Raw genomic sequence first — 26,917 nt, 5'->3', positions numbered from 1 at the left:
ACACACACACACACACACACACACACACACACACACACACACAAGGACAGAATAAACAAAGCCAAAAAATAATTATACATACAAGAAGGGAAGGAGGGGATTAGCTCAGGGCTCAGTTAAGACTGGTCAGTTTCTTCATTGATTTCTAATGTGTTGACATGGGCTAAAAACAGATTTCAGATTTTGGGGAAAGTTTTAAGAGAGCCTCTCAAAGAATCACAAGATGACATTTTAACCACAAAGCAAGGACGACCAAACCTTTCACACCTGCCTGTGACTGGGCATCATGATGAGGCAACAAACCATTCACTGTGTTTTCAAATAAAGGCTCCCTATCATAAATTTAAATTAGCTTCATTAGTTGAGGATTCTTCCGTGTTGCGGTGTTATTACACATCCGCAGGTAGTTTTCTTCTCATTATTGCAGCCATATACTCTCCCAAAGGCAGGGCTTTTGTCTGCATCCTACACCATCTGGTCACAGTCCATGACAAAGTAATGGCCGCCCTAATGCGTGGAGGAGAAACCAAAGTGCTGCCCGAAGGTGTACGTGCACATACTCACATGGCCACACACACACACACACCCTTTTACATCACATGCCACGCAGGACGTTCATATCATCCCAGTTTTCTTTAATACAGTTTTAGATGATTATATTGTGCATGGGAAATGTTTATTTCAATGGGATCTTAACAATTCTACCAGTCAAAATACCATGTAAGGACACTGACATCAGAAAGTGATGTCAGAAGTGTCATATTTTATGATCTAACCTGTGAATTCTTCAACATGTACAGTACAAATGTTCACATTTATATACTATGCACATTGTTCCTATTCTGATCTTAAGCTGCAGCTATTTATTTTCATTATAGATTCATCTGTGGATTGTTTTCTTGATTTATCAATTTGTCCACAAAATGTCAGAAAACGGAAAGAAAATCTGTGATGTCTTCAGACACTCCAAAACTCATATTCAATTTACTATCATAAGAAAAATGAAAAGCATTACATTTTCACATTCGAGCAGTTGGAACCAGCAAATGTTTGTCAGTTTTGCATGAAAGAAAGATTTAAATGACTATTGCTTTTCTGTTGATTGACCAATTGACTGATTTACAACTTTAGCTCTACATCTCGTTTAGAATCCGTTGACTAGGCTTTGAAAATAAGCATGTATTCTTTCAATTAGTTACAACTGAAAAGGTCTTCAACATAATCTTAATGAAATTGTTAAATTTAGAAAGCACACATTAGCCTATAGATGAATGAGATGAGAGTATATCACGATGTTCTTCATCACCGTTTGCTCAGCGCTGTTAAGTTGATACATGGACCGGACGCAGGACTTCTCCCTTTAAATAAACAATGTGATTGCGTATAGTATTTTTGGACCATCTTAGACTATAGAATACCATGTATGACTTTTGAAGATGGGCGTAGATCCCCTTGAAGGTTACATTTTAAACAGCATTGCCACGCAGTAATGTGCCCTTTAAAGACATCGTTTTAGGCCCTGAGGCGACGTTATACCTGAGAACATTTGACCTTTCACTTGTCAGTCATTACTGTCACCTCTCAGCACATACTGGTGGCAAGTGTGTGGCATGAATTCACACACACTTACAGTATAGTTAAAGCTCTCACTCCTTCCCAAATCAGTTTGATTGAAATACTTTTATTACTGTATTCAATCTTAAGATCTAATCTGGTATTTTACGATCAGACATTGTTTTTATATCTTATCAGAGTAACAGAGGCAGTGGGCTGCTTACATGTATAATCTTTGGAGCGGATTATTATTAAGAAACTTCCGAAAGTTTAGTTTCTGGTGACAAGACCGTCAACTCAACAAAAGCTGATCAATGAAAGGCTCATCAAAAAACGCCCACCACAGATCCCAGTCAGTCTGACAGACCTATTTGAGTCGGTGGGTCTCCCCATGTTCACTAATTTAAAGTTGTCCCTGTGTCATTGACTTCCTGATGGACTGCTATGCTGCGTGACAGACATCAAGAAAACTCCGAAACCAAAGCTCTTTTCTCAAAGAGAAGAGGGGGTTTGAAGAGTGGAAAGGAGGGAGGGGAGGTGTGTGTGTGTGTGGTGGTGGGGGGGTTAGGGGGTGATGCATCCTGTTGTCTAGGATCACTGTGTGTGACTGACGTTTTTGATTCATCATCCAACAACCACATGAGCAGCATGGATATATAAGCTGGAGCACACCTGCTCCACAGTAACGACTTCAGACCTCCGCCAACTGACCTCCGCCCGTTACCAAAGTCCAGGGTAAGGAGCTGCTGTTTGGGGTTCAGATTTTATATATATATATATATATATATATATATATATATATATATATATATATATATATATATATATATATATATGTGTGTGTATTCTTTTTTTTTTTTACACATTCACTGTACTAAATGCAAGAGAAGTATGGCACCACAGGTTATGTGTTTAACCAATTATTTTAAGAGGGTTCCTCCTGGTGAATTTGTGTTAACTATTTTAACACTTTGCTTTAACAGTTGTGCTACATTACTAACAGTGGGAATACTTTCATTATATTGATAGCCTACATATTTGTGTATTTTTGAATCCTAGTAAATTCTGTATACATCATACTATCACATATGAGTTTTTTGGTGCTTACTGCTTAGTAATGAAATGTAAATGGCTTATTATTGATGTCAATGACTTATTATTGATGTAAAGGACTTATTTCATGGCATTTTGTAATCTCTTATAAATAATGTATTATGTTCCTATCTGGAAGTAGGCCTACAGTTGTTCTACAATATTAAAGGTAATTTTAATGATCTTAACTAACTTTAAGATATCTTTTATGTGTAACTGTGTAAGTTGCAGCGTTCATTGGGCTCTTTTTTTCACAACTATTTCTGTTTTCAGCGTCCTTCCTTGAGACGGTGGTTGACAGGCTACTTCACTGACCAGCGTCCCTCCGACATCTCTCGTGCCTTGAGCGATTCCCCAGCATGCTGCCCGGGAGAGCGGCTGATGTCCGGCACTGCGTCCTGACGAGCCGCTGCCTGCCTGCAGCTCTGGCTCTCCTCCTCCTCCTCTCTTCCAGCTCCAGCAGCGCTCACAGCACCACGGTGAAGCACGACTTCCACATTGTTCACAATGTCGACAACAGAAGTAAGACTTGGTTTTATTCCTCAACCTGCAGAGATTGTGGAAGTAGTTTAGTTAGATTTAGGACGCTAAAAAGTAAGAGGACAAGCAAAAAACATGTTTTAGCGTCCAGAATGTTTATGGGCTGTTCTTGGCTCCTAGGGGTGAGTTCAGGGACCTTCTTCTACTTTCTGTTCCAATAGGGATGTATTGTAAAATACCTGGACACTATCCTGTTTACTAAGAGAGGTTTTACTTCTAAAAAAAAAAAAGTATTTTTGAAGGAGTCACATCACATTTAAGTATTAGCAGTTTGTTTCAAAAGAGAGATGCCACTTATTTGTCGTAAACCAGTTCATCGTATAATCTAAGTGTATTATTTTGTGATACAATACAAAAACAGCGTGGTTATTACTGTATTAATTTGTATAATATAGCCTGGTGGTTTCATATAAATGTAAAATAGCCTAGGCTATATTTAAATTTGAGTTGCTTAAGATCCCAGTTGAAGAAATATTTTATTACTATACTACTTTCTGTACCGTATCACACGCTTATATCACAGTGACTTGAAATTAATTTATTCATATAGTTCCTGAACGCATCAAATCAACTTAGAAAATCAGTTATGTTCACATAGACAAGAGCGTATGTCGACAAGAGCATGAACACTAAAAAATAAACTATTGACAAAAAATCTTTTAGGCTTTCTATCAAAATTAGATTTCCGTTTTGTTTCTTTAGGACTAAAAAGTGACTCATTGAAGTAAAAGCATGGTAAAGTCAGTTTTCTGGGAGTAATGTTTTCAACACAATCATCACAGTATTTCGGTATTGGTTGTTTCCAGCACCGACAACATTTTCCCAAAAGTGAATCCTGTTCTCAAACGAGCTGTTGATATTGTACACATAATGAAGCCCGTCTGCCATTGATGTACTTGTGTGGTGTCCAGGTCCAGAGATAGACCCCTTCTGGTACGTGGGGCGTGGGGTGAGACCCATCGGGCGCTTCGGGAAGAGGGACAGCAGCGTGGAGGCTCTGGGCAGCGGAGGGATGCAGCCTGTCCTCAGGACGTTAGGGCTGCTGCTCAACAGCCTCAGAAACAAGGAGAACCTCGGGAAAATGCTGGATGGGGAAGACAGGGATTGGTACCGTGACAGCGAGTCCTCCTCCATTCATCTACAAACTTAGTGTCTTGTTTTTTTTCTGTTTTTTTTTAAAATCTTGATTGAGGTTATATACTGTTTTGCTCTAGCTCTTAACTGTATTTCTCTGTTGTGTCTGCTATGAGGCCTTGGTTGATAGGATCCCTGATATCTGTACAGAGAAATGCGTTCTATATTGATTAATAAACCAGAATGTTGAGATTATATAAGTTTGTCAACAAACATTTTCGTTCAAAAGAGAAAGCTTTTAAGTTTGCAAATTTTATTCATTTCATAATACATTTGTTGTCTCAGAGTACTGTGGCACATAGAGAATCTGTATTTTTTGCTTGTTAATATTTTCCCCAACATGTCATATGGATCGCAACGAACGATTGCACATAAAAGTGAATGGCCCTCCTGTGGAGCTGTGCACAGTGAACCTCATCATAGTCATTCACACTGGATTTAAACAGGAACAAAAGTGAGATCTGCTTTTAGCTCTGGGTGAATCTCATCATTTCGGAGCATCTGGGACACAGTTTCAGTAAATTAGACGTCCTGTGTGAATCCAGCCGACAAGTCATGACAATAATACACTGGCTCTTGCACACAACACTGAACGATTGGTCAACTATGATTGGGCAATACACATATTCTATATCATATCCATCTTTTCACACATATACATATATTAATAAATTCTGTGATGAGATATTTTTTTTTACATTAGAAAAATACAGGACACTAATGATTGGACCCTTGTGGCTGTGCTTTTCATGGGAAATTTTACATCAATTTTGATAAAACCAGAAACATGCTTTTATACATTGACACCTTGTGAGAACAAGATGGACAAAAAGTACAGGATCAATGTGCAAAACCCGAGATATGAAAGGCTGGGATGAAAAGGTCACTAATAGAGCATTCATACTGAAGATCATCACACCTTTTAGCTCAAGCAGTCCATCAGGAAATTCAACTCTGCTCTTGAGCTGTATAGCCAGAGCAAACCCTTTGACAACCGTATGCATGGCTAACTGAGATTCTGACTAATGTACGTGGTCAGAGTGAAGAAAAGTAACCCAAAATGAAAGGCAGTATTCTCCAATCTAGTGTTAAAGGAGTACAAATACAGTATGAATCCTACTAGCCGCTCCAAAAAATGCCTGGTCACCCGCGTTTTTGTTACATTTACCATCATCATTACTGGCAGAATTTCAAATGGTAAACGCAGGCATACACTGAAAGCACTTTGAATCATCACACATAAGTGGGACTGACTGAGCAGGGCTCCTTTGAGGAGAGAATAAAGCCTTTAATTTGCAATAGTACTTATTTCGGTGGTATTGCATAAAAATGTTCAGTAGATACAAAAATAAATTGCTTGTAACAAAATCATGGTTTCATGGCATTTGTCATATAGCCCGTCAGACTTTATTATGTAAAAATCTTTACAGGATTTTCTGAACGCAACAAGTTCGGACATAACCCAGCAAAGTGGAAACATGAAAATACCTTTTTTGTTCAAATAAAAGGCCACAACGTTTGAAAGTAAAGTAAATGAAGAAAAACGACAGGAAGAGAATGACTTTGGGTTGAAGAATACTGCAAGAGGGAAGGCTGTCAGACTGAACCTGAATGTCAAACCTACTGAGCCAATCTGTCGAGCTGACATTCAGACATTATTCAAACCTTATTTTGACTAAATTCAATGTAGAAGCCCACAGCTTCAACATTAAGGCTGTTAAGGAAACAGCTAGCCTGGCTCCGTCTGAAGGGAACAATACTTGCCTAGTTTTACAGTTTAAAACAAAAAATTTACAGTTAATCAGTAAGATTTAGAAGTGCTGCTCAGCTTATATTTTTACCTTTTTAAAAAAGGAGTCAAAGTATCTTTTTCCCAGTTTACAGTCTTTATGATAAGCTAATCTTACAGGCTACATACAGACATCTATCTTCTCCTGTAACTCCTGAATTTTCCAAAACTATTCCTTAAACATTTTTAAACTATGTGTAGTAAGAATGACAGACTTCCCACATGTGCTTTGTGTTCCATTATCGCCATTTAGCAATTTTATTTTATGGCCCTGATGATTTGCGTATTTAAACACGGATTTTCTGGTAAGTCCGTTAATTCTTAAAATGGTTAAACGTCAAAAGGTGTTACAATCATTCCCCAAATGAGGATTCCCATCTGATAGCTGTGTGTGTGTGTATGTATGTATGTTTGTGTACGCGCGCGTGTGTGTGTGTGTGTGTGTGTGTGTGTGTGTGTGTGTGTGTGTGTGTGTGTGTGTGTGTGTGTGTGTGTGTGTGTGTGTGTGTGTGTGTGTGTGTGTGTGTGTGTGTGTGTGCGCGGGAGAAAGAGAAGCTCTCAAGGGGCTTATCATAAGATAAGAAGATGCAGTATAAAACACGGCTCAGCCTCTTTTTGGGACACTGAATCACAGAAAGTTTTACATGATTTTTTCCACACCATTGTACAGTAAATCACAAAACTCTTGCAAACAGATAGAAAAAGGAAATGAGAGTTACTTTTGTCTGTACAGATATTCTATTTCAGTTGGGTCATGAGGAGTGTTTGCAGATTTTTAAGGCAGAGACACCGACTGTCGAGTCCTCCTTGCCTGATGTTGTGTGCGTGGAGAGGATGAAGGAAGGAAATGGAGGATAAAGTGGAAAGAGCCAGTCGTCTTTTCTGTGAGGCATTTGACTGACAGGGTACCGTGCCTGGCTGAGGGCTGAGTGCTTGGTAGGTCACACAGGGCAGGTGTTGGCCTCTGCTTGGCCTGCAGCTGGAGGCGGACACTGGGTCAAGGCACTGGATGAGACGGGCCCCCGTCCCTGGGGCTCTGAAGTGGCCCTGAGGGACTTGTTATCCTGCTGACTGTCACTATGGCCGGAACACTTTCACCTGTAGCTCTGGCTCCAACTTTTCTGAAATGCAAAAAAACCCCCCCAAAAAACAACAACATTAAGCAAAGTAGCATGTAAAAAAGAAATATATTAATTACATCTATAAGTCTGGACAGTCTTCCCAGCTATAAATTTGAAGCATACTGTACGATGGACTGATAACCAGGACACGTTGAGCTGGAATCAATGATATGATTACAAGTCTTGGTCACTGATTTTGTCCATTGTCCTGCACACTGTCTGTCTTTGGAGCTGTGCTGAAAAGCTACCCTGAATCAGAGCTATTGTGTGGATGCTGCTGAAGAAAAAAAAGACAGCCCCAACAGAAAAGGTCCATTCACTGACATCAAAAGGAAGCGTCGTCTTCTCCTTTGGTTGATAAAACAGCCTTCTCCTGTACCGTGCGTGTATCCATTTGGCTGCTTTACATCTAATGGAGCTTTTCAGTTACTTAGCAGATGTATTCACTTTTACATCCATTTAGCTGCCAATCTGTTCTTTTAGGACAAAGCACAAAATGTGTGATGTGAAAGGTCCACTCGTCTCTGTCTCACTCCCCCTCTCTAGAAAGTCATTTTGCTCCAAAGCTGAACCTTAATCATTCTACACACAGAGGGCTTGCTAAGATATACACATATATACATATACACATACACATACTGTACATACACAAACAAAGTAAAAGTACAAATAATTTTCTTTTAAATAAAAACTAGTTAGGTACCTCTCAGTGGAGGGGCTGGAAGCTTCCTCCTTTGATGGCGGGATGAGTCCAGGGTTTGAGGCTGTAATCAGAGTATTACACACTTCATACACATTCAAAATTAGCAAATCATACTTGCTCAGAGCTGCCAATATCTTCTAATTATCTCACTTTAAGTTTAAGGTTTAGTTTGGTTACTTTATTAGTAGTATGTTAGAGTAGTGTACACATTCAGAAAACCTCAGTGGGACAGGTATACCTATGATGATATCACAGCTTTTATTAGCGTTTAGCATTAAACGTTTGGACCAGCAAATGTTACTTAACATACCGGTACTTTGGGATTAAATGGTACACAACAAGACAAAGGTTGCACAGATGGCTGTGTGGGAGAATTGTTCGGTAAAGGGGGAGTGAGTTACCTTAGCCTTTGGTTTGATCTTGGAGAAATGATTGCAGACAGTCACATTCAACCCAGCGGTTTTCAGCGCTGATATCCTGGCCTCAATGTTTGAAATCTTAAAATGATACACAGACTTTGTTTAAAAGCACAATCCAATACAACATAAAGAAAACCAACAACTACGGTATCATTGAGTTGAGTTAAAAGTCTGGGATTTAGGGGCTGTTTGGCACAAACAGAACTGAAGAAAAGGACAGCTGCTGAGAACAAGTCCTCAAATGGGGGTATTAATACCCGGGGTTTTACTGCATAGAGGAATTTTTGGCGCCTCCAAAGAGGTTTTAGCCAGCCCCAAAGCTAATCTCAGTGTATTTGTTCTAGATTAAGGCTCTCTCAGTGATTTATTAAATATTAATATTTTTGGTTTAACCAGTTTTGTTAATTGGGGTTTTATTTACTCAAGCATAATATCCATTTTGTATTTGTCAAATTGACAGAAATAACAAGCAAATGAATAGATTTCCGTCAAATAAGGTAACACAGACTCACTACCTCTACTGTACGTGGACCAATCAAGACTACATATTCCAAAGGGGGTACATTGTCATTATTTAAAAAAGTTTGAGAACTACTGCTCCAGTACCTGTAGCTCAGACTGCTGAACCTGAGCAGCTGCTGTGGCCACCTGGTCCTCCAGGAAGGCCAGCTCTGTGTCTGTGGTGCCACTCTCAATACTGCGGGCACACTGCTCCAGATCCCCCAGCGCCCCCTCCAGCCCATACACAGCACCAGCAGCCAGGTACACCTGTACAGAGAACAACAAACATTTAGTTCCCAATAAGATTGAAACTCAACCTTTTCTTATTGGGTGGAAATACACTGAGTGGTAAAACAAAGGTGCCCTTTAAGCTTACATTCTCCTCCATCTTGGTCAGCCTCTGGTCCAGCCTGCGGGTCTCCGAGCTGTTGGAAATGGGAGAAGCACTCATGGACTCAGATGGGGTGTGGCTCTCACCTCCTGCCTCACCAATCAGGTCCTCTGTAGCGTTCAAAACCTTCAGCACCTCGGTGGTGATGCTGCAGAGAGAGGCCGCCGAGTACTTCTGCTTCATTCACACACACACACACACACACACACACACACACACACACACACACACACCATACACACACACCACACACACACACACACACACACCACACACACACACACACACACACACACACACACACACACACACACACACACACACGGTGGGTAATAGTAATAGCCATAAATATTAGGTGTAGTGATGAACTGAGACTGGGATGTAGAGAAAATTTGGCCCCCTTAGGTTCTTTATCAGCACCTCTTCTCAAGCTGCACGGTTCTGTACAAGGCCATCGTGCAGGTGATATACAAACACATATTCCTCATTTCTATGTTCGATAATTATTCATTTTGTTAAACACACGCGTGCCATCAGAAGGTGCAGAACAAAGAACTGGAGGTGAGAAATGCGGTAGTGAGCACGAAGGAAGAGGAAACGAAACAAAGAAGATTTCTAAGACAAAGCTGGAGAAGATCGTATTTTGGAGATTGATCAGTTAAAAGTCTGACTAATTTTGCAGGGAATAGAATCTCTCTCAAACAGTGGGCTAAAGGATAGCAATTATGGAGTTTGGGTGTGCAGCTGAGCAATCAGGAATTCAATCAGATCATGTTTCAAATTTAAGTGTTTATCCACGATTGTATGTCCATTTTAAGCAAGACCCAAACAATTTAAATGCTGACAAAAAAATAACTGGTTTTGACCTTTCAGTTTGAAAATTGGCACCAGACTTTCCAAAAAAACAGACCCAAAAAGTTAAATGTCAAAGGCTTTTTAATTTTGGAATGGATGTACAAATCAGTTAGTGGACATCTCCCACGACCATATCCAAATGCCTTGGACAGACAAATGAAAAGAAATGTACAGTCATTGTGTTTACAGCCAGTCAGTGTTAACTAGAACAGCTTGTTCCATCCAAATCCAAGCTTGTTTCCAAATTAATCTTGTTTTTCAATAGATGAAAACACTAAGTAAGAAAAGGAAAGGGCAGTGAGGAGGGGCACATGTAATTCAATAATGAATGAATCACTGGCCAAAGCTTTGATCAGTAGGAGCGGAAGAGTATTAATCCTTCTCTGAGCCAGACCGACACTGTGAAAACGAAGAATTCTAGGCGGTGACAGGAGAGGCAGCTACAAGAACGAAAAAAGAAATAAACACCATTCAGAATACTTGAGAAGCAGAGACGCACGGTCTGAGATATTGATTTTGGGTTGGTCGATGGAGAAATGGATGTTAAGAGTCTGATGTTCTCATCCTCTCCACAGAACCAGGCCATCACCATGCAGATCAAACAGTCTGACACACGAACACGTCAGAGACTGGGGGCACAGATTTAAAGACAACCAAACTGCTTTTTTTCCCCAAATGGTTCTTTCACAAGTTGGATGTTTTGTCCTTAAACATTGATCATTCAGTGTCGTGTGTAATACTTCACTACTTGACTTTAAAACTACTGCAAAATACAGCTACAGAACTTTAATTTTTGTTTTTTATTTAGTCTTTATTTAAGCCATTTGGGGATAATTTACTGTCCAATTTGTCTTTGGTGTATGGGAAGAACAGAAGCACTCAGGGAAAACCACGCTGACACAAGAGGTGTATTGGTCGTAGTTAGAGGGCCTGTCTGACCTCTACCTCAGCTTGGAGCTTGGTGTTAGGCTTGAGGTTGGTTCAAGTCAGTTCCTCCAGTCTTATTTTTCAGTTTGTTCATCTCTTGGCGGATGGCAAACTGCTCACTCCTCAGATCCTGGAACCTCTTTCACCATTTCAGTGTGAGACTTTTTCACTGCCACAAGTTGCTGCTGCTGATCTTTTTGTTGCTGCAACTGCTTACTCAAATCAAGCCAAGCTCACCAAGCTCCATTCTTTCTGGAGCTCGGTGGTGAGACACTCTGTTTCCCCAGAGACTTGTTGTCTTTGGTCTCTGTCTCCAGCCTGGCAAAGAGCTTACCCACCTTCTCCTCACTGCCGGCCATATTCTGCTCTGTACCTTGTCATCTCTGTTCAAAGTTTTATCTCTCTAAAAAAAGTGCTGTGTCACCTCTTGAAAGGTCTCGAGTGAAATGATTCTGCCATCAGAGTAAACATGTTATCGATCACAAAATGATTGACAGGTCGAACACCGACAAAATACAGTTTTTATATATAGATTCAACTCGTCAGTTATATTTGTGGAAATATCTGTAATCGGGAGCCGATTTAGAACCTTTCATGTAAATACAAAATAAAGCCTCAAATATCAGAGTCATCGTCACGTTTTCCCGTATTTACATCAAACTGAGCCGTCCTGGTTGGTTTCTAAAGGAGCTGTGAAAACCGGCACAAATAGATCACACTAGAATATGTGTCATACACACACATACACACAAAAGACACACATTACTCACAGGAGCTCTTATAATGAGTCTGACTAATGACCAACATCGACCCACACGCCTCAAATGTAACACTACAGGATGTGAGCATGTAAGTGCCTGACCAAGTGTGTGTGTGCGCATTTTATGTCTATCGACCGGTCTTTGTGTGGGTTTTGACTTGTCTGTATGTTCCTGAATGGAGTGGATTTACTATGTGAAAATATCAATACTGGAACACTGCTAAGGGAACATATATAATACATACAGTTTATGAAATGAAAATAAGCAACTTCAGATTGTTTGGATCTCTCACCCATAGCTGTGTCCCTAGGCCATGATAACTTACATAAGTTATTCAGTTTCTTTATGAATAGTTTATAGTTGATTTTGTCACGTTTCTAGTATGATCACACTACATTCCCAAAACCTGCTTAGAGTTGGTAACAGGATGCAATTTGTCTGTTAATAAATGTGCACCAGAATTTTGCACAGATTTTAAGTTGATTTTTGGACATGGTGCATTTTCCTTCAAAAGCAACTTTTGTATATTTAAAAAGGATGTAATTGTTATTTGTTCAATATACTGTATGGATACCTCTTGTCACTGTGTACTCATGTTTTGGAGGCTCCTGCTCAATACATTTCAGGAGACATTGATGTTTGTACTTTACAGTACTCACTTTAACTCAAACTGCCTTTGTTTTATTCATCTATACCTGTAGATGAAAAAAATGATAGCTACAGCAACAGCACAGAGGCAATCAAAAGAAATTAGGAAAAGTTGTCTTCATAAACACAACCGGGCCTGTGGCTGTGTTGCATTTTGACCTTTTGAGGCTTTTATTAATGAAAGAAATTATATTTGCAGCTCCTCTGTCATAGATGTATTCCAGAATGATTCAGTATGAAAGCCACTGCAAGGGACTTTGTTTTGCTGTTTTCTTTAGAGGGACTAACAGCTAAAATGTTACCACTTTGTTTATACAGCTGCACCAATTTGTTGCTGCATGGTAATTTAGCCGCAAACAGGCCTGAAGATTCATCTGCAGAAAAAAAACGCACCTGTGTGTGTGTGTGTGTGTGTGTGTGTGTGTGTGTGTGTGTGTGTGCGCGCATGTTAAGATGGAGGTTTAATTAGAGTTGCATCCTTGCATCTGAAAATCATCTCAGAATCCTTTTGCTTTCTAGTCTTAGTCTCACCTGCTGTAAGAGAGAGGAGAGCAACTGAAGCCTCTGCTGTTGCTCCAAGTCATTCAGTCCCTCCTGACACACACACACACACACACACACACACACACACACACACACACACACACACACACACACACACACACACACACACACACACACACACACACACACACACACACACACACACACACACACGGCAAAGAAGAAGGGAAGAACAGAAAAAAAGAGAAAAGACAGGATGAGGGACCCAGAAAGACAGCAGTGATTGTCACATAAATAAAGAGAGGAATGTGGGAGGATTAAGAGTTATAGAGGGTAAAGCGAGAAAGAAAGATAAATGAATGTATTAAAAGGAAGACAGACAGAAAGCACCAAAAGCAGAAAACAAGCGGTGAACACAAATCAATCTACTATTCTCTCATCTCCCTACCTGGTTGTCTGACAGCGCCCTCTCCTGAGAAGAAGGTGTAATAGCAGGTGAACTTGTGCTGGATCCACTCCTTCTTACTCCTCCTTTCTGTCCTGCTGCTTTCGCCACATCTCTTTTATGTTGTCTCTTACTTTGTCTGTTTGGCTCTCTGTTATCTCCCCTCTTTTTCTCGCGGTCACCTACATTCTCTTCCAAGCATTCCACTCCCATCTCTAACCGCCTCTCCCTGCCTCTCCCTTCTTCTCTCACTGAAGGACTCTTTATTAGTCTCTCACTTCTTTTCACCACTTGTCCATTCACTTGTTCCACCGTTTCACCCACTTTCTCTCTTTCTTTACTGCCGGTCCTGACTCTTAACCTGTCACTTCCCTTCTGCCTTTCTCTTTCAGTGTCTTTTGGCCTCGTCTTCTCTCTCTGTCTGTCACTTTCTTTATCCGTCTGCTTTGTGCACTCCTCCTCAGATGAGCTGCTGTCTTTGCTGTTAGCACGGCTGACCAGCTGGCTGAGTCTGGATCGTAGCTCCTCTTCCAGAGGGTCTCCAGGCCCTGAGCTGCAGGGTGATTGCTGGGACACCGGAGCCAGAGTGTGGGGCTGTAGAGGGCTCAGGGCTGCTGAATTCGGGGCCACTGTGTCCAAGTCACCTGGCTCGGGTGTCACGGTGTCTAATTCGAAGGCGTCTGGTGCAGTTGTGGCCATTGGCGTAGTGTTAGGTTGTGACTGTTCCTCACTTAGACCCCTCTTCAGCAGGGTGTTGAGTAAAAAACCACTGTTCTCCTTTAGTGGGGAGACAAAGGGACATAATATATATACAGAATATATACTCATTATTTAACACAGAGTAGAAACAAGACTAGGGAGCCTGAACTACATATTCAAACACTTCCGCCTCCCAATGGGGAAACAATATGTTACACTACATTTTTTACTGGGATGGCGAGACTCAATTAGAAAACACAAGCTACTTAGAGCAGTGTAAGTGCAAGTGTGATGATATCTTACCTGTACAAATGGGTAGATGGACTGTGTGTGGCTCTGGCCTCCAGCTTTGCTCTGCTCTGTTGACGACTCTCTCTTGCTTTTCCTGCGTCGCCGTGATCTTCTGATCGGGTCGCTCTGCTTCTCCTCCGCCTCACTGCTGTCTCCCATCACCTGGGAACATTACATTCACTCAAGTAAAGTTCTGAAGCAGTTACTGGTCACGCTTGAGAATACGATTATACAAAAAAACTACAGTTGCCGATTTATATTGCCGAATGCCTTTGACAACCAGTCAAGTTGCATTTAACTCATATAATGAACTGACTCATATATGTAGTAAAGACTTTGTATTATTGTATTATTTGGCAAAATGTCAACCCAGCAGCACAGAACACAAGTTTCAAGATTAATGTCCCCATTTCAGTATTCAACCAAACACTCTCCTTCTGTTCCTGAGTTATAGTGTTGAATAATGACCAGATATGTGTCCTCGCAGAACTTTATTATGTCACAGTAAAGGTGAGCATTGACATTTTGGATTTGGAAAGTCATCACTTCATCCTTTTATCCTATTAGACATTTGTGTGAAATGTTGTTAGAATTAGAGTCAAAGTTCTTGAGTAATTGCTAAAAAGGCGTTTTCTGAGGTCCCAGCGACCTTGCCCTTTGACCACCAAAAACTAATCAATTAATCCTTAAGTCCATGAGGATGTTTGTGCCAAACTGGAGATACCCTGTTCATGAGAATGGGACAGACGGCAACTCAAAAACATAATGCCTCTGGCAGTATCTTGTTATTTTTCATCATCTGAGTTGTTACCAGTCCCATAAAATATTTGTTCAAGGCACAAAGAGGTCAAATTATCCAATTCGCAAAAAGAGCAAAGATCAGATATAACAGATGTGTGTAGCATAACCACTGAATTAAACTAACTGTTCTGTTTCTAAAGTAGTAAATCAACCAGCTATAAATGCTCTGCACACATAGTTGCATCCTGAACAATTTAATAATGTCATATATTATATTGTTCCAGTCACAGGGGCCAATTTCTGAACAATGAGTAATTTTACTTTGAAGTACATTTTTTACATTGTTCTATTGGTTCTTTTACTTAAAGTTCTTCCATGCTTAACCAGAGGTGTCCAAAGTATTCACATTACTGAGGTTTAAAAAGACTTCTGTAGAAGTATCAGCTCAAGCTTTTTACTCAAGTAAAAGTATAAAAGTACTGGTTTCAGAACTAGGCTGCCTAAAGTATAAAAGTAAAAGTAATGTTAGGGTAAAGGACTAAATCTTAGGCCGCGCCACAGGGGACTATAGTGCACTACCCCACGTCCGCAGAAAAATATTTTTCTAAAGGCCTTGTTGACTATATTATATTAAAATGTTAATGTTAAAAAATTTGCGATGCACCTGTTTCAGCTGTATTTATTCCCATTGAAAATGAACGCATTTTAGTACAATGCAAATACAATAAAGAACCATATATGGGTACTACTGAGCATTAACATGTGTTTCATGGAGCGAAAGATATGATAACTAATTGCCTACAAGTATGGTAATGGTGCAAAAAGTCAAACTTCAGATGCATGTTATCATTAGCTTTTATTGGAATGTAAATGTACACCCAAGCTAAGCTGTAGGAATTTGTGAGGGCAACGGATTCACTCTATCCAAATGGTACGATCTATCTGGATAGGTTTTTGTTTTGTTTTTGTGTTTTTTTTTAACAATAACAAGCCGGAATGAAAACAAGCCAAACTGAAATAGGAGTAACAAGTCTATTTTTAAAATGTATAAATCAAAAAGTACAGATCATTTTGTGAAAATGTAAGGAGTACAAGTAAAAAGTCTGCTGTAAAATAACTCCAGTAAAGTATAGATATAGATTTAGATAAGTAAATAAGACACCTCTGTGCTTAACTTGCTAGATAATAAGTGTAATTTCCCCACTGGGGATCAATAAACAGTATAAATAAATAAAAAATAAATAAATAATGAGAAACAATCTAATTCATCCCATCTAATAATAGTAAAACACATTATTTGCATGAGACTGTGTAGTACAGAATAGCCAACAGTTATAATGTAATGTAAAGACCAATCACCTTGGGGTTAAAGTTGACATCCAGTGCCTCTGACTGGAGTCGATAGGGAGATAGGTTCTGGTGAAGGTGTTGTTGGTAGAGCGGCTGGTGATGAGGGTGCAGGTGTGTGTCCGGCGGTCCTTTCTTCCTCAGCAGGTTGTGAGGCGGTTTGCGAGGACATGCGGACAGCACTGATGAGGCCTCTGAGTCCGAGTTGAGAGTCTCTGTGTTGGTGTACTGGCCAGAGGACGGCGAGGTAATTGGAAGGTGCTGGGTGTACGTCCACTCCGGGTCGTGCTGTGAGTCCGTGTAGTAAGTCTCATCGGAGAGTTTCCGCCGAAACTGTCGCAACGCTGCACCCCAGCCGCCTTTGTCGTCCTCCCCAGAGTCAGATCCCATCTCGTCGTAAGCCGACACGACGCCGGACTCCTTTTCCAACACGCTGAACACCAGGCTCTTCCTCTTGGTTAGCAGGCTGGGCCGGGACATCTGTGAGCTGTGCAGAGCGATCCAGTTACCGTCTGGGCTCTGGAGCACTGAGGATGCACCTGGAAGAACGTAAACAGACAGCAGGAAGTTTAGAAAAACTCACTCCTATTTCCAACTGCACTTTTTGGATAAGCTGTGGGACCCCAATTTCTTTAAGAGTCACTAAGCACAGTGGCAGTAGCAGAAGCAATTGAAAAACAATGACGTTTATATGGACTTTTTCATAGTTTTTACCATAGTAAACACTTTGGAAACCAGTGGAACCACTGACTTCAAGATGAACTTTAAGATATATGGGCACAAGTTAAACTACTTTACAGTTAAATTCCCAAAAAGCCTTGTTTGACCAGTGACCAGGTTTGGATTGAATTAGATTAAAGTATTACATTTGAAAAGGACATGGTGGTGCAGTCTTCCAATATTTTACCCTAGTATGCACTGCATCATTAATATATTAGCAGGATATGCTTTAATCAATGCAATTGTGTATCCTTCGCGTCTGCATCTGAGATCAGGAGGACTCAAATGAACACAGCCAAGCCAACTGACATTAAACAGTGTGAGTGGGATATTTACTGGAGTTGTCCAGGCGGTCAACACTCTTCCAGGTGGGTAGAGACGTGGCCTTGCCCTCCCTCTTGAGAGAAGCGTAATCTTGCAAGCCGCTTCCCGCCCCGGCCCCCTCCTCGTCTGTACCCTTCTCCGGGGAGTCGTCACTGGTGAGGGAGAACGCGGACCGCGACCGCTGCAAGCACACACATAAAACACACGCAGGTTTTAAACACACACATGTGGTTTGTGAGCAGCAAAAATGCTGCCGTGACTAAAATAAATAATGCAGACTCACAAGTGCATGCTGGCATAAACTCCATAGCGACAGTCAGAGGTCAGACATTGTCTTTCTCAAAAAGAAACGTCAATGAGGAAGATGTTTGACAACTCTGGAAAAGTTGAACATCACACATTTTTTAATATCGGGCCATTGCTAACTTGAGTCTGAGGTGCTTAAGACAGACATTCGGTCAAAGCAGTCAGGTTATTACTGGTTGGGCAAAGGCAGCAGCACAGTGGCTAGGGGCAGTCACATATAATATCCACATACAGTAATATCATAATATAAAGGAGAGCACTTGGTCCAGCTGGCTAGTCTACTTCCTGTCTTCAGTCATCAATCTCATCAGCAGGTGGAGCTAGAAGACAACTAAATAACAAGGCAGACAGCAGAGGATCTACAAGTCTATATTTATGTGTGTGTGTGTGTGTGTGTGTGTGTGTGTGTGTGTGTGTGTGTGTTTGTGTGTGTGTGTTGTGTGTGGTGTGTGTGTGTTGTGGTGTGTGTGTGTGTGTTGTGTGTGTGTGTGTGTGTGTGTGTGTAACACGTATGACCAACTACTTTTACGTATAGCTAAAATCTCTCTATAATGAAATATGTTCAAAATGTTTGCTAAAAAGACATTCCATTCTTCTCATTAGGAAGGGACTAATTTAAATTTAAGATTATATTTTTGGGGTTAAATTGGGGCTGATTAAACAAAAATATGCACTTGAAATTTGTGTGCAACTAATAATATATAAATACATTTTATTTAAAGACGCCTTTCATGGCACTCAAGGACCCGCACAGGGAATTCATAATTAAAACAGCAAAACAAATACTATACAAACAAACACATACTATAGCAAACAAAAACAAAACTATACAACAGCAAACAAATACTATACACAGAAAACAAAATACTATACAGCAAAACAATACTATACAACAGAAAAGGCGGAGCAACAGACATTTAAGTGGAATAGGCAGTTATAAACAGATGTGTTTTTAGTTGTGATTTGAAAGGGGGGAATGAATCAATGTTTCTGATTTGGGGGGTAGTGAGGTTCCGAGACGGGGAGCAGAGCGGCTAAATGCTCTGCCCCCCATGGTGGTGAGACGGCGGGGGGGACAGACAGGTTTATGGAGGAAGAGGATCTGAGCGGAAGGGAGTGGACGCTGGAGGAGATCAGACAAATATGGGGGGGCGAGGTTGTGGATGGCCTTGAATGCTAATAGAAGGATTTTGAATTTGATACGGAACTGGACCGGAGCCAGTGGAGCTGTCGGAGGACAGGAGTGATTGGTGGATGAGGGGGTTCGAGTTATGATGCGGGCAGCTGAATTCTGGACCAATTGAAGTTTGTGGAGGGATTTGTGAGCGAGAACTAGGATGTAGATTAAGTGGCTGCGATAGACAGAAGAGGGGATTTAAACCTCATTCAGGTGCATAAACTCACACTATAATCTTATTGGTGAACATTCGGCCTTAATGCAGATTTAACATCAGAGTGAAAAGACAGCCGTATGTACATGTATGTACATATGGCATTATAAGTATAGACTGAACTGTCAAATAGGGCACGGAAGAATTACAGAAATACAATCTCAGTTCTTACAATAGGTGGGATGCACCATTAAGATTACCCTAAGGATCAATGTTAAGGCAGCACAGATTTTAGAGTGCATTTGCATGCATGGTGTCTTGGTGATTGTGTTGGCAGAGAGCTGATAAACAGAGCCCGTCCCATGGCAGTTTGAGTAGCTGAGGAGGATCCCTTCGTATTTCAAAGGACTTTGATCTTCGCTGAGTTAAACAGCGGGAAACAGAACGGCGAGGCCACGGGAGCGCAGCTTTGATGCTTCGTTCACACACGGGACGATGACAAATCTCAAGCCCCTGCTGGCTGACTAGCAGCACAAATCACTGCCAGGTGTGTGTGCATTGTCGATTTGTGTGCACGTGTTCCCGTGTGTGCTATATAACTGTCTGTGCCCGTGAAACCTGGGTGTTGTTACCATATTGTATGTACTCAGAATTGGCTCGTACTTGGTTTAAATCACATTTACAGTATCTCTAAAGCCTTCCTTTAGGGAGAAAATCCACAGTAAAACACTTCAAACAGTGGAAAAAAGTGCTATTAGACATGCACATAGGGGTCTATTTTCTTGCTTGGTGATCTTTTTTCTCTTAATCTTCAGGAAAATGGTGAAACTTACAGTAGATGAAACCCAAAGAGCAGCAGGCGACTGCCAAGTCCAAGCAATCCTTTTAATTAATTGCTTTATTGTTTATACAGTTTTAGGTCGCATATTATAATAATAATAATAATAATAATGATTCATTATTCACATTATATAGCGCTTTATTATAGACACACAAAGCGCTTTTGGGGTTTGAAGATTACACTCTACCACCACCATTGTGTAGCACCCACCTGGGTGATAAACGGCAGCCTTACGACGCCAGACACTCACAACACATCAGCTCAGTAGAGAGGGAGGGGAACGTGTTTTTAGTGGTGGGGGAAACTGGAGCACCCAGAGAAATCCAGAACGGCATCAAAATACACATCAAGGGGTCAGACCCCGCACCACTGGCTTTCTATACAACAGATACAAGAGCCACAGAGCACATCTGGCAAAGAAAGAGACCAGAATATAATGCTTAATGAGACTGTCTGTGTGTGTGTGTGTGTGTGTGTGTGTGTGTGTGTGTGTGTGTGTGTGTGTTTTTTGAACAAACACAACATTCCTGTGTTTTTTTAAAACCAGACAAACACAGCGGCTGGTTCACCCAGAGGAACAAATACCTAAACACAGACAGAGGGAACTGTATACTGTACGTGCTGTGAAAATAACTGAAAAAAACCAAACCACCCTTCTTTAAACACACAGTGCACGACATGAAAGCAAAATGCTTCTGGCCAAGACTCTGCAGTTCACACCCGCTTGTTACAGGGCAGTTTTGTTTGGACTTATATGGACGGATATATGGTTATTTGTTGTGTTAAACAGTTTTAGTGACTGACCCAGAGGGAGTTTGAGGTCTTGAGGGGGTCCTGCGGTCCTTGGGAAGATGCTTGGGGCTGAGACGGAGAGGGGAGGTCACTGGACGGGATCAGGGACTGAGGCTGAGGCCAGACAGAGTCATACTCTGTCTGCATCTCTGAACGCCTCCTCCTCTGGATGATCTGAGAAGCAAAGAGAGGAAGGAGAAGAAGAAAGTGAAAGAAGACATGGCTTCATTTAAATAATACATTAACATAATAATAATTGCAAATTGGAAGATGCAAATCCTGTAACAGCATTTCACTTAGGCATGAATACTTTGCTTTAATTAAACTTTAAAACCAATCATTCAAGTTTCCTCAAAGTAGAGATACAAAAATACATTCTATTAAGTTCACCTATAACGACTTAATGGCCAACATATGTTAAGTAAAAGGGGAAAGCAATCAAACAACTGCAAACTTTATCTCCATTTACTATGCATATGCAAGTTACAAGACATGATTAAATGATGGTTGTCATTTGAATCTTATTCAAACTAAAATATGTTCAAAGACTCTGTCCTTTTCCTCAAACAGTTCTGTGATCCCATTTTTTTTATTTTTTAAAAGAGATGCTTTTATTTAACATTTTAATGGCCTACTGATCTGTTAAGTCTGTTAAAGGAAAGAAAAGTAAAGTCAAGTAAAGACCGAGGTGGGACCTAGTGTAATGCATTATTTTTTTTTCATTTTCTAGTGGGCAATTGCATTTGAATGGTGTGAACTACACATACAAAAGGAAAATGAACATATAAAAAAAAAAACTTACTCAACCTACTTTTTGTACAATTGTTGTGGCGAGTTCTTCTATGAGCTCCTCTTTGTGGTCCTGCAGATACCGAGCCTCATTCTGCTTTTCCTACACACACACACACACACACACACACACACACACACACACACACACACAAACAAACACACACACACACACACACACCACACAACACACACAACACACACACACACCCACACACACACACACACACACACAACACACACACACACACACAACACACACACACACACACACACACACACACACACACACACACACAAACACACGCACACACAGTTCAAATTGCATGTGAATAACCTGGAAAGGGTGTGTGCAGACGTTTTAGCCTAAAACCATGACTTCATACTGGCATCATACTGACATTAAGTAGACAGAAGTCAGAGGCCATGACAGAGACAGCAGGAGTAGAAAAGAGGGGCAAGCAGAGAAGAGAGGAGGGAGACAGAGAGAAAAGGAAAGAAAGAAAGAAAGAAAGGAAGAAGAGCAATAGAGGGATGTCTCACCAAGCTGTCACTGAACTCCTCTGCCTTAGCGATGGCCTCCTCTATAGCCTCCTCAGCAACACGCAGGGCGACTGTGAGCGTCTCTGCCATACTGTGTCCTGGTATCAAACACATAAGCCACACGTAAACATGGCTGAGCTGTTACACCTGCATTAAAACAACGTCTAGACAACCCTTCACACAATTCCAAGTGAAATTAATAAAGAATGTGATATTTTATGTGTGATGTTTATTATGTGATGTTTTATTTAGCAGAATTACATCGTGTTGTCATATCCTATCCAATATTTCTAAGCAGATTTCCTATGCTGTATTCTGATAAAATGGTATAAAGCCTTTTGTGGCTCCAGAGTGAGTTGCGTAAAGTGTTGGTTGGGGCTGAAGACTACAAGTTTGCAAATGAAAAAATTCTGGCGGTGTGAAGGAAAAAGAGATCCTACCAGACCTCTGCAGCTGGCTCTGCAGCCGCTACTAGCATACCACACCAAATCTCTAACCTCACACTCAGCGCTCCAGTTGCATTGTAGGTAATGTAGGTGCCAGGTTTTGACAAGGAAGAAGAACGTGTGGAATAAAAAAAGACGATATCTCTGGTTCAGCTGCATCAATTTTTATACTTTTTTCGTCCATTGGGATTGACGTCAAGGTGCAATGCTAAATAGAGTACTCATATGGTTCAAACGCAGATGCTCCTAACAAATTTTATTTCTAACTTTAATCCTTCAACTAAAAGAGTGTATGTCTCAATTCTGTAAATAATTACACACAAAAAACAGTACAGTGGTAGAAAACAATGCATCATGGTTTAAACTACCCATTTGAACACAGGTTTAATGAAAGCTCAGATCTCACACACACACACACACACACACACACACACACACACACACACACACACACACACACACACAGTGTTTGTTTGTGGGCTTCTTAAGAGTTGCCATCATCTCAATGGCAGATCTTGATCATTGCATAAATACCTAATAATTACTGGCAACCAAATTAAATTTGTTGCATCATGAGATTGGGGCCATTTGGTTGTTTGCGTATTTATTTGTGTATGAAGGCGTGTGTGCAGTAAATGGTGCAAGAATATGTGTCTAAGTGTGTTGCCTATGGTGTGTAGGAGGCTATCATTTTATCTGTGCGTGTGTGTGCATTTGTTCGAGACAGCATGTCAGTGGTTTTATATGTATCCTGTGGATTCATGCGTGTGAATTTTAATGTGTGCAGTTTAATGATCAACAAGGACTGTCGCTCTGTTTCAACACCCTTTAGTGTTGTGTAACACTGATTTGATCCTTCCCCCTACACACATGCCCTTTGCAGAATGGTCTCTAAATGGAAAGGCAACAATTAATGAGCAATAAACGTAAAAGCTCAACCTTTTAAGAAAAATGGGACAAATGGTGTAGAAAAAAAATCAATATGGCCACCACAGTAGGCTAGAAACGACTGTAAGTGGATTAGATAATGTTGATTATAATTGTGACTGAAATTACCCATTTGCACTGTCACAAACCGCTGCCCGTTCATCACCGCATCTCTCACCTTCACTCTGTTTGTAGAAGGCGGAGTCGCTGCCACAGACGCTGCCATCGTTGTCGTTGCTTCCCTCGTGAACACTGCTTTCTAAAGGGGGAGAGAAAGACAAATGAAGTCGCCAGATAAAAGCCTTCAAACTGATGCCTGTCACACACATGCAAATATCCTGCTCATATCATACCATATAATAATGTAGCGGCACATTCTTTTACACAGTTGCCACATTAAAAAGTAGCTTACACTGCGCACAATGCTACTAAACCCCTTTTTGTGCTCTTGTCAACTGTATTCCCAACTCCATCTTGTCATCTTGTCAATTATATAGTCTTGTTTCTTCTATTTAGTGCCTTTCCCTATTGTGCATAAAAAACACACAAAATAAAACAAAATGACAGTTGAAAGAAAATTACAATTCCTTTTGCCTCAGAAACCAAACATGCTTTATGACACTTATCAAAGGCATATTCTCAGTGCACATACGCATCACCATGTAGTGTGTTGGTTTCTTTAAAGCTCATTCAGGCCAAGTCTCTTGTGTGTGCTATATTTGTGAACATATCCTTTTCAAACTAACTCCAAAATCTAGAGATACAGCATTTTCCGTGAGATTTCATGACAATTTGAGAGTATAATTCTAAGACAGGTCTACTTAAAGAGCTGTGAAAGCCAGGAGAAGGTGTAGTGGCTACAGTGTAGTGGCTTTGAAGGCTACATTCCCGCATTCAAAACCACATATTCCCTTAGTGGCCCATTAACTCCTGTTAGACAGCTCTCCTGTGGTTTGCATTTATTGTGTGCCTTCTCATCAGTCCATCTGTAAAAGTGAAGAGAACATAAATGGACATGCAGGTTATTAAAAAGACAAACTGCCAGACAAAGCTGACAGGAGAGGGACTTGGAGACCACCAAGGTAGAATATAGTGCTACTGGAATGAGGGAAGTCAGTCCTCTAACTGACCACTACATTTCCATCTTATCCTCTGGCCACAGTCCATCCATACCCACTCTTAAACACGGCTCCAGACAAAACACAAGAGCACCCTGGCACCAGTTCAACCTTGGATCCAAACTTTAGCTCATTTCCATCCCCTAACTAGAGCCAAAACCTAACTAAACCTATCCCAAACCCAGGCCTTGTTCCAAAGCTTGCCCTGCTGTTGGCAAAACACAAGCACAATCAAACTCCTGTCCTTGGCTGGTCTCCTTCACCTTAAATGTTCATTTAGTCAACACTGTCCTTTTTCTGCTCCTATTGGACAGGCTGCAGCTTCTGACTGAACGCCCAAGCCGCTAAAATGCTTGCTGGTTTGGTCCGCCTTCAAGGAGCCAGAACCACTCACCGATCTCTGCCACAGCTAACTTTAACAACGCCAGGAATACAGCCAAACACCCACCAATCACTCTTCTATTCCACAATGTTGCCAATGGATGCGTTCTTCCACAAGTGTACGTCTTATTGAAATACATACATTTCACATATAATAGCAATAAACGTAAAAAAAATAAATAAAATGCCAGGACTTTAATGAGCCCAACACATGAAAGTATAACAGCCAAGCAAACACAAAGAAATACATCAAAATCATAGAAGCTGGCCTTTTCTATTTCTTTTTCCGTTGACGCATAGCAGTAACACTGCCAGCTGTCAGATATGTTATATCATTTCAGCATTACTGCAAGATGAACTGCGGTTCGTCAAAGAATTGCGACGTTTCAGTACAGAGCCTGTAAGCCAGCAATCATAAACACTTACAGTGACATGCTATAATGCTTTTTTTATATTCTTCTACACATCCAACAACAGGCAACATGTGTCTTCACAGTAGCTTCTCCTCAAAGATGTGTGTGTAGCTCCACTTTGATGAGTGTGGATTTGATTTCATGCCACACTGTCTGTGTGTATCTCCATTCACAGGCCCAGTCCTCCCAATCGCAGCAACAAGTCCCCAAACCATTATATGCTCCACCCGTCTTTACTCCCAGAGTTGTCTCACTCTTACTGAAGCGGCGTTTGACAGAGTTGTACAGTTCTCGCTTGGTTAGAGCTGAATTACGGTTTCTGGGAGTGTGGAAGGGGACAAAAGGTGGGGCAATTACCTGCAGCAGCCCAGGACAAAAGAACTGCTGGCGAAGAAAGTGAGCCGCCTGGCAAGAACCACACACACACGGTCTCATTAAGCATTGTATTCTGGTCTCTTTCTTCGTATCTGTTGTATAGAAAGCCAGTGATGAGGCGTCTGACCCCTTGATGTGTATTTTGATGCCGTCCTGGATTTCTCTGGATTTTACAGTTTCCCCCACCACTAAAAACACGTTCTCTCCCTTTCTACTGAGTTGATGTGTGGTGAGCGCCTGGCGTCGTAAGGCTGCCGTTTGTCACCCAGGTGGGTGCTACACAATGGTGGTGGTAGAGTGTAGTCTACCCCCCCCAAACTAATTCATCCTAAACCAAAACCAGCTTACTGTTAACATACCAATGTCAACCTCTGTCACAAAAGCTAGTTAGCCCAACAGCTTGGCCACCTGTGAGATGTCCAGAACACAGCACATATTTAAGCAGGAAAATGTACCCGCGTGTTACCGTGCATTGGGACTAAACATCATGTCCTTAGCACCTTCGTTTGTTAGATGCACTGGTCAGAGATAACTCTGTATATTTACTTAAGCAGTGTAATATCTGACAGCTCTGAGGCATTTGCACCTCACTTGAGGATTTGTTTGATGCTATTTTGTACTTTTACCTAACTAGATTTCAGAGCAAAATATTGTACTTTTCCACCACATTTATCTGACAGCTGTGGTTACTTTTTTCAGATTGAGATTTTACTCAACATTAAACATTAAATCAGTATGATGCATTGGTAAGTACTTATTTGAACCCAAACCATTATCTTTTCGTAAAACTAAGTAGTTTATGTTCCAAAACCTAACCAAACCTTGATTGTAACATTGTCACACACACATAGAACAGATTTATTTACCATCTTCAGCATTTTTAAGATGACAGTGATCACTACGAGGGGGACACCACATCAGTTTAGTTCAGCATGCTTTCCACTTATGTCTGCTGTTCATCCATGAATCAAATATGATAAGGCAGCAGTGATACAATGACTAGTGTGACCCAACAGAGTGATGCCTTTGTCTTTAATTTGCCCTGAATGCTGAATGATACTGCTGTCTTGTGATTACAAAGGTGATAAAAGGTCAGAGAGAGAGAGAGAGAGAGAGAGAGAGAGAGAGAGAGAGAGAGAGAGAGAGAGA

The 26,917-nt window shown here is 41.0% G+C and overlaps 2 protein-coding genes across 6 annotated transcripts in view; one reads left to right on the top strand and one right to left on the bottom strand.

Moving 5' to 3' along the window:
- Nucleotides 1–2,151: 2,151 nt before the first annotated feature.
- Nucleotides 2,152–4,563, top strand: prlh2 (prolactin releasing hormone 2). Of its 2 annotated transcripts, XM_032503610.1 has the most exons (4): nt 2,152–2,289; nt 2,789–2,815; nt 2,920–3,168; nt 4,098–4,563. In XM_032503610.1, the coding sequence occupies exons 3-4, from the start codon at nt 3,006–3,008 to the stop codon at nt 4,334–4,336; spliced, it is 402 nt and encodes a 133-aa protein (XP_032359501.1). In that variant the 5' UTR covers nt 2,152–2,289; nt 2,789–2,815; nt 2,920–3,005; the 3' UTR covers nt 4,337–4,563. The 2 variants fall into 2 exon arrangements, with proteins under 2 accessions (XP_032359501.1, XP_032359500.1); XM_032503609.1 differs by lacking the exon at nt 2,789–2,815.
- myripb (myosin VIIA and Rab interacting protein b) overlaps nt 4,553–26,917 on the bottom strand; it is a 116,115-nt gene continuing 93,750 nt past the window's right edge. Inside the window, exons 5-18 of one of the 4 annotated variants that reach the window (XM_032503604.1) lie at nt 23,660–23,740; nt 22,109–22,206; nt 21,588–21,668; nt 20,789–20,950; nt 17,519–17,687; nt 16,475–17,001; nt 14,387–14,536; nt 13,388–14,161; nt 12,967–13,029; nt 9,230–9,421; nt 8,959–9,120; nt 8,335–8,430; nt 7,934–7,994; nt 4,553–7,230 (exon numbers count right to left, since the gene is read on the bottom strand). In XM_032503604.1, the coding sequence (XP_032359495.1) occupies nt 7,187–7,230; nt 7,934–7,994; nt 8,335–8,430; nt 8,959–9,120; nt 9,230–9,421; nt 12,967–13,029; nt 13,388–14,161; nt 14,387–14,536; nt 16,475–17,001; nt 17,519–17,687; nt 20,789–20,950; nt 21,588–21,668; nt 22,109–22,206; nt 23,660–23,740 (2,660 nt within the window). In that variant the 3' untranslated portion in view covers nt 4,553–7,186. The remainder of the gene's footprint in view (nt 7,231–7,933; nt 7,995–8,334; nt 8,431–8,958; nt 9,121–9,229; nt 9,422–12,966; nt 13,030–13,387; nt 14,162–14,386; nt 14,537–16,474; nt 17,002–17,518; nt 17,688–20,788; nt 20,951–21,587; nt 21,669–22,108; nt 22,207–23,659; nt 23,741–26,917) is intronic. The other 3 variants (XM_032503605.1, XM_032503606.1, XM_032503607.1) reach the window with 3 other exon arrangements.

The sequence above is a fragment of the Etheostoma spectabile genome, chromosome 22 (assembly GCF_008692095.1).
Source record: "Etheostoma spectabile isolate EspeVRDwgs_2016 chromosome 22, UIUC_Espe_1.0, whole genome shotgun sequence".
Taxonomy (NCBI): Eukaryota; Metazoa; Chordata; class Actinopteri; order Perciformes; family Percidae; genus Etheostoma; species Etheostoma spectabile.
Note: the sequence above shows the minus strand (reverse complement) of the source record. Positions and strands in the feature narration are given on the sequence as shown.